Genomic DNA, 7,500 nt, shown 5'->3' with positions numbered 1-7,500 from the left:
GACAGGGCTGTTATAGAGGAGGAGAGGTGGACAGAGCTGTTATAGAGGAGGAGAGGTGGACAGAGCTGTTATAGAGGAGAGCTGGACAGAGCTGTTATAGAGGAGAGCTGGACAGAGCTGTTATAGAGGAGAGCTGGACTGGGCTGTTATAGAGGAGAGCTGGACAGAGCTGTTATAGAGGAGAGCTGGACAGAGCTGTTATAGAGGAGGAGAGCTGGACAGAGCTGTTATAGAGGAGAGCTGGACAGAGCTGTTATAGAGGAGAGCTGGACAGAGCTGTTATAGAGGAAAGATGGACAGGGCTGTTATAGAGGAGAGCTGGACAGAGCTGTTATAGAGGAGAGCTGGACAGAGCTGTTATAGAGGAGAGCTGGACAGAGCTGTTATAGAGGAGAGCTGGACAGAGCTGTTATAGAGGAGAGATGGACAGAGCTGTTATAGAGGAGGAGAGGTGGACAGAGCTGTTATAGAGGAGAGCTGGACAGGGCTGTTATAGAGGAGAGCTGGACAGAGCTGTTATAGAGGAGAGCTGGACAGAGCTGTTATAGAGGAGAGCTGGACAGAGCTGTTATAGAGGAGAGCTGGACAGAGCTGTTATAGAGGAGAGCTGGACAGAGCTGTTATAGAGGAGGAGAGGTGGACAGAGCTGTTATAGAGGAGAGCTGGACTGGGCTGTTATAGAGGAGAGCTGGACAGGGCTGTTATAGAGGAGAGCTGGACTGGGCTGTTATAGAGGAGAGCTGGACAGAGCTGTTATAGAGGAGAGCTGGACAGGGCTGTTATAGAGGAGAGCTGGACAGGGCTGTTATAGAGGAGAGATGGACAGGGCTGTTATAGAGGAGAGCTGGACAGAGCTGTTATAGAGGAGAGCTGGACAGGGCTGTTATAGAGGAGAGCTGGACAGAGCTGTTATAGAGGAGAGCTGGACAGGGCTGTTATAGAGGAGGAGAGCTGGACAGAGCTGTTATAGAGGAGAGCTGGACAGAGCTGTTATAGAGGAGAGCTGGACAGGGCTGTTATAGAGGAGAGCTGGACAGGGCTGTTATAGAGGAGAGCTGGACAGGGCTGTTATAGAGGAGGAGAGCTGGACAGGGCTGTTATAGAGGAGAGCTGGACAGAGCTGTTATAGAGGAGAGATGGACAGGGCTGTTATAGAGGAGAGCTGGACAGAGCTGTTATAGAGGAGAGCTGGACAGAGCTGTTATAGAGGAGAGCTGGACAGGGCTGTTATAGAGGAGAGCTGGACAGGGCTGTTATAGAGGAGAGCTGGACAGGGCCGTAGAAGGGCAACAACACAGCAGCAGGACCGGTATCTGCTCCTTTGTGTGAGGAGGAACAGGAGGAGCACTGCCAGAGCCCTACACAATGACCTCCAGCGGGCTACTCGCGTGCACGTCTCTGACCAAACTGTCAGAAACAGACTCCATGAGGCTGGCATGAGGGCCTGACATCCTCTAGTGGGACTTGTGCTCACAATCCAGCACCGTGCAGCTCGATCGGCATTTGCCAGAGAACACCAGAATGGACCTATCGCTAAGCCACGCCCCAAAATAGAAATTGTCCAATCATATCACAGCAAAAGTCACGACAGGCAGACAACTCGGACAAACAACTCGCTAATATCTGATGGTGAAAGGCTTCTAGACTAAATATTCTTGTCATCTTTAAAATAAACATGTCTATTACTGGCTGTGGTAAATAAAAAATCCGAAATTTGCCATTGTAAGTCATTGAATGTCATTCAGTCACGGTCGGTCAGTCAGTCACCGTCAGTGAAGAATTTGAGCGAGTGTTGTTTGTTTGTCCGAGTTTTCAAAGGGCTTAGCAATAGGTCTTCGCACACAGGACATCATCACATACTCCATCCCCTTGGTCCGGACCATGAAAGGCAAGAGGGCGTTCTCATTTGCAGCCCCTTCCTCTTGTAATTCTTTACAGCAGAGTCTGAAACTGTCTCATCTGATCCCTCTTTCCAGTTTCAAGCTCTTGCTGAGAGACATACAGTGCGAGTCTATGATTTGTTCTTGCAATTAAGTTGACCCTCCCTTTTGCCCATTGCTGACCCCTCCCTGTCCCTAGCTCTTTAGCTGTCCAGTTTTAGGTTTTGTAGTTTTAGTTTAGTTTTAGATTATCTTAGACTGTTTTAGACTAGTTTTAGTTTTAGACTATGTAGGCCAGGTTTTGTATTGTATTTGTTTGTGGTGGATGTTGTTGTTGTATGCCTGTGAACCAGTGGCGGATACAGAAAGTGGCTGGTGGGTAGGCCTGGAAAAATCTGGGTAGGCCTGAGTGAAACTCATCACCGCTCGTTTTAGACCTATGTATGAGCAGCCAGATGGATGGAACACAACCGGGCTCGCGATCATAGGCGCCGATTTATGTTTCTGCCCGTGGGTGCTCGAAACATTTGGGTACGACCAACACGCATGCACACACACGCAAAAATATTCGCATGGACTGGAGGAGATCACTATGCAGACCATGAAACGAACGGAAAATAAATAAAGTACCTGTCTACCCAGAGAATGCAACGGACAGCCAAACAAGTTATTATAATACACACACGCAAGGCATTCAAGCGCACGCAATAGTCAATGAATTAACCAATAACCATCAACTATGGAGGACCAAGTATAGAAATTGTAATAAGAAATGCCTGTATTATCATTTGCAAGCTTTTAACTGTGGGTGTTGACAGTCCAGTGCAAACCGAAAGCTCAAGTTGAATCATACATGTACCTGGCTCGGACCAGTTGTGGTGATCCATCATTTTATTACAAAACCTAACGCTGCTTATTAGGGGATTTACGTAAACTGGTGTATACACATATATTGTTGTGTAAAGTTGTGTGCTTCTATTGTATTATATTATTATATCCAGTGAAGGCATACACAATGTTGTTCCACACAAATGTTTCCCTCTTCGTTTTAATCTTGGAAAGTCTCATAAAAAATATACTTCACCGAACTATTACAGCGCTGTCTCGGACTCTCCGCACGTCGGCGTGTGGCGTCATCATCTGTTATTGTGAATAAATAAGATTTCTAGACAAGGCCTGGTCCAAACTTTCATTATTTTCACTGACTTCCAGGCGTGGCTTTTTAAGAAAGCGGGACAATGTTAGCTGTTTAGCCATCGTAGCGCGCACACTGAACAACTGGTCAAGGTCAACTGAACAATCAGAGTAAACGTAAAAGAGGAAGCAATGTAAACGTAAGAGAGGAAGTTGAATATTATTAGTATTAATACATACGTTTAATCATTTCCAAGACAAAACTATTCACATTACAGTTAGTTAGTGAAAATTAAACTTTAAAAATATTTTATTATTAAAAAATATGTGTAGGCCCACCCAGGCCCACCCATAGATCCGCGCCTGCTGTGAACAGGTCACACTTGAAAATGAGCCCCTGGGGCTCAATGTGTTTTTACCTGTATAAATAAAGGTTAAAAAAAAGAATAAAACAAATAGGGCTATTGGCAGGTTCGTCATTGGCGCCCCGTTCTCTTCACAGATGAGAGCAGGTTCACACTGAGCACATGTGACAGACGTGACAGAGTCTGGAGACGCCGTGGTGAACGTTATGCTGCCTGCAACATCATCCAGCATGACCGGTTTAGCGTGTCAACGATGGTCTGGGGAAGGCCTATCCTCGAAGTGTTCCGTTCATTTGTTTGAGCGGTGTGTATCGCAATGCAATGGATTCGGTGAGTATTCCTCACTACTACCTTGTTAGTTTATTGATTACTCACCGAATCCGCTGCATTGCAATGTTTTGGCTTGACTAGCGAGTGTGTCATTGAGTTTCAACAACGTTGAGATTTATTAACATTTTTCTTAATAAAAGTCTGGACATTTTGATTGGTTGCTGACTCGTTCCCGGGTTTCACCAGCTGCTGTCACAAATGTGCTTATTTTAAGTAATATTTCCCTAATTTTATTGCTTTTTTTTCTTGTTTTCGAGAGCTGATTTTTTGCAGTGCAACACCTTCACTCTCCCCTGAAACACAAGGACAGGCAGGGCTCGACACACACACCCTACACACACCCCGTACACACACACACCCTGCACACACACCGTACACACACCCTACACACACACCACCTTCCCCCTCCACCCTGAGACAGTGTGTGACAGGCTCACAAACACACACAGCTATCCTCCCCTCCCGCAGGGCCAGTAGAGAGTGTGTGTGTGCGTGTGTGTGTGTGTGTGTGTGTGTGTGTGTATCCTTCCCTCCCACAGGGCCAGGCTGGTGGTGCAGACCACAGGGAACGCTCACTCAGGAGGTCACGTCAGACGCACTGCGCATCTGGGGGCGTGTCGAGGTGTCCTTGGGCAAGACACTGAACCCCAAATTGCTCCCAGTGAGCGGGCTGCCGGCGCCTTGCATGGTAGCTTGGCCGCCTTTGGTGTGTGAATGTGTGTGTGAATGTGTGAATCAGAGGCCGTTGTAAAGCGCTTTGGATAAAGGCGCTATGTAAGTGCAGTCCATTTATCATTTACATCTGTGTATGACGCTGCAGATGTCAGTGCTGGTCGTGGAGTGTGTGTGTGTTTGTGTGTGTGTGTGTGTGTGTGTGTGTAAGAGTGAACTTCAATGTCCCCTGGTCTCCATCTGACCTACGACCGTCATCTGACCTATGACCCTCGCTGTGAGGCAGAGATGACATCAGCGTGGTGACAGGGTGTCATGGTGACAGGGTGTCATGACAACCGCCCGCAGCTGGATGCATCCACAACACGTCATGACACGTCATGACACGTCAGACTCCCAGCACCAATACTTTTTTCCTGTTTCATTCCACTTTATTACACATGGACTTTAACGTTTCAATATTTTGTCTGGATTGTTTGAGTTAATACCAAAGTCTGGTGCAAATTTCACTTGAATAGGCTCATTGGAAATACATTTAATGGACAAAATGCTAATGTGTTCAATACTTATTTCCCCCACTGGTCGATTCAAGCAGAACCATGTGACATGTGACCATGTGACAGCAGCTGGTGAAAGCGGGGACAAGTCGGCAACCGACCAAGGGGAGGGAGTAGGGGTTAGGGAGTAGGGGTTGGGGGTTAGGGAGTAGGGGTTAGGGAGTAGGGGTTGGGGGTTAGGGAGTAGGGAGTAGGGGTTGGGGGTTAGGGAGTAGGGAGTAGGGGTTGGGGGTTAGGGAGTAGGGAGTAGGGGTTGGGGGTTAGGGAGTAGGGAGTAGGGGTTGGGGGTTAGGGAGTAGGGAGTAGGGGTTGGGGGTTAGGGAGTAGGGAGTAGGGGTTGGGGGTTAGGGGTCAGTGTTAGGGGTTAGGTGTGAGGAGTGAGGGGTCAGGGGTTAAGGGTCAGGGGGTTAGGGTATAGGGTCTGGGGTTAAGGGTCAGGGGTGAGGGGTCAGGGTGAGGGGTGAGGACGTGACTCACCTCCGGGTAGGACCACTCGGGGGAGTAGTCGGTCACTCCAAACAGCCTCCCGGCCTCCTGCAGCAATCCCAGAGTTCCCTGCTCCACCTCCGACCCCTGGAGGGGGGCCGCCCCCGCCGCCTGGCCCACCCCTGCCCCCTCCTGGGGCATCAGGACCCCCCCCACCGCCGCCCCGCCTCCCCCGCCCTCCACGGAGATGAAGTCGTTGATGAGGTCGGAGAACTGGCTCCCGAACGACGCCTCGAAGCCTTCCAGGCTGATGGCCACGCCCCCGGCCCCCCCGCCTCCCGGCCCCCCCACCCCCACCCCCTGCTGGGGGAGAGAGGAGCTGTACAGCCCCCCCTCGATCCCCGCCCCAGCCCCCGACTGAGGGCTGTCCACCACCGAGCTGTTCGCCCCAGACACCCCCCCCACGCCGTTACAGTGGATCTCACCCCCCTCACTCACCCCCCCACCTCCCCTTCCCTCTCCTCCTCCCCCCCCGCCCTCGACCGTTGGCTGGATGAAGTGGTCCCCCCCTACCACACTAGCTACTCCCACGTAGGCCTCGTGCGGATCCCCAGGCTTGAGTAGTAGCTCTACCCCCTTCTCGGGCCCTTGCTGTGGGCTCCCTCCCGCCTCCCCGGGGCCCCTGCCGGAGCCGGACTGGTCCTCGCCCGTTTCCTGCACGCCCAGGGGGTAAGAAGCCACACCCACCACCACTCCCCCTCCTCCTCCTCCTCCCTGTCCGCTCCTCCCACACAACAGGCCCTGTTGATCCGGGTGGGGGTGGGGGTGGGGGTGGGGGGGTTGGTGGGGGTGGAGGAGGAGGTGTGTGTGCGGGTCTCCGTTGGTTACCAACGGAGCCAACAACGGAGGGTCAGTCTGTACTGCCGTGGGTAGGCCCAGATAAGCCTGAGCCTCGCCTGAATCCTGCCCCGCCTCGGGGCCCTCGGGCTGGGGCTGAGAGGGCTGAATGTGGGGGGAGGCCTGGAGGAAGAGGCCGGGGGAAGGGTGGTGGTGGTGGTGGTGCGTCGTTGTCGGCAGTTGCGTCTGCGTCTGGGCCAGACTCTGGACGGCGCAGGCTGATGACATCACGGCGCTGAAGTCCATCTGCTCCAGCGTGGTGCTGGGGCTAAGCCCCGCCCCCTCGCCCACGTAGCCGCCCCCTCCCCCGCCATTCTGACCGGCGCCCAGCGGCTGTTGCTCGAGCTGCGCTTGATCCTCCGTCTTGATGTTGTTGACGAGCGCCGCGTTGTAGCTCACGTAGCCGCCGTTAGCCGCGGCTAGCGACTGGGGAGGGCAGTGTAGCAGCCCCCCACCCCCGCCGCCGCCGGTGGTGTCCCCGTTACACCCCCCCCCTCCTCCCCCCAGACCTGCCACCCCTCCCCCTCCCCCTCTTCCTCCTCCTCCTCCTCCTCCCTCCGCCTTCCCCCCTCCTCCCCCGTACGTCTGCCCCTGCTTGGGGTTGTTCAGGAAACAGTCGGGGTCAAAGTTCATACTGCTGGTCTCCGGCGGCAGTTGGTTGTTGACTCCTCCTCCTCCTCCTCCTACCCCTCCTCCTCCTCCTACTCCTCCTCCTCCTCCTCCCACCCCCGCCCCCACACTCCCGGAGGAGTCCAGACTGCTGGACAGGACCAGCTCCCCCCCCTCCCCTAACCCCACCCCCACCACCCCCACCCCCACCCCGCCGGGGTGGAAGGAACCAGGAACCACGAACCGCTGGTCGTCAGGGGCGACGGCCAATAGGATCCCGGCGGCGACGGTGGCGTTGTCGGCGTCGTGGAGGTGGGCGGAGCCTGGGCCGCCTAGGAGGTGGGCGTGGCTAGCGGAATACACGGAGTCCCCCGTCAAGGCCGAGGGGCCGACCTCGGACATGAAGGAGGCCGTCTGCGATAGGCCGCCTCCCCCTCCCCCCAGGCCGCCTCCCCCTCCCAGGGCTCCGAGCGCGGGGCTGTCGGCCAGGTCGCTGGCTATGGACAGCGGAGAACTCTGGGTAGTGTCGGGGACCTCCACCTGGTTGGTGGAGGTGGCGGAGGTGGAGGAGGACACCTCCATGCTGCTCTGGGGGAGGAGGGAGGGCTTGGGGACCCTCCCGTTCCTCCT

At 54.0% G+C, this 7,500-nt stretch overlaps 1 protein-coding gene across 1 annotated transcript in view; it reads right to left on the bottom strand.

The window, feature by feature from the left end:
• Positions 1–7,500, bottom strand: part of camta1b (calmodulin binding transcription activator 1b) — a gene marked incomplete at both ends in the record, with an annotated part of 62,202 nt that overhangs the window by 19,947 nt on the left and 34,755 nt on the right. The window contains 4 exon segments of the mRNA XM_080548499.1: positions 5,416–6,165; positions 6,253–6,687; positions 6,820–6,903; positions 6,988–7,500. The exon segment at positions 6,988–7,500 is cut by the window's right edge and continues 275 nt beyond it. Coding sequence (XP_080404625.1) covers positions 5,416–6,165; positions 6,253–6,687; positions 6,820–6,903; positions 6,988–7,500 — 1,782 coding nt within the window.

The sequence above is a fragment of the Nansenia antarctica genome (assembly GCF_963989245.1).
Source record: "Nansenia antarctica genome assembly, chromosome: 18".
Taxonomy (NCBI): domain Eukaryota; kingdom Metazoa; phylum Chordata; class Actinopteri; order Argentiniformes; family Microstomatidae; genus Nansenia; species Nansenia antarctica.
This window is presented reverse-complemented; position numbering and strand designations above follow the sequence as displayed.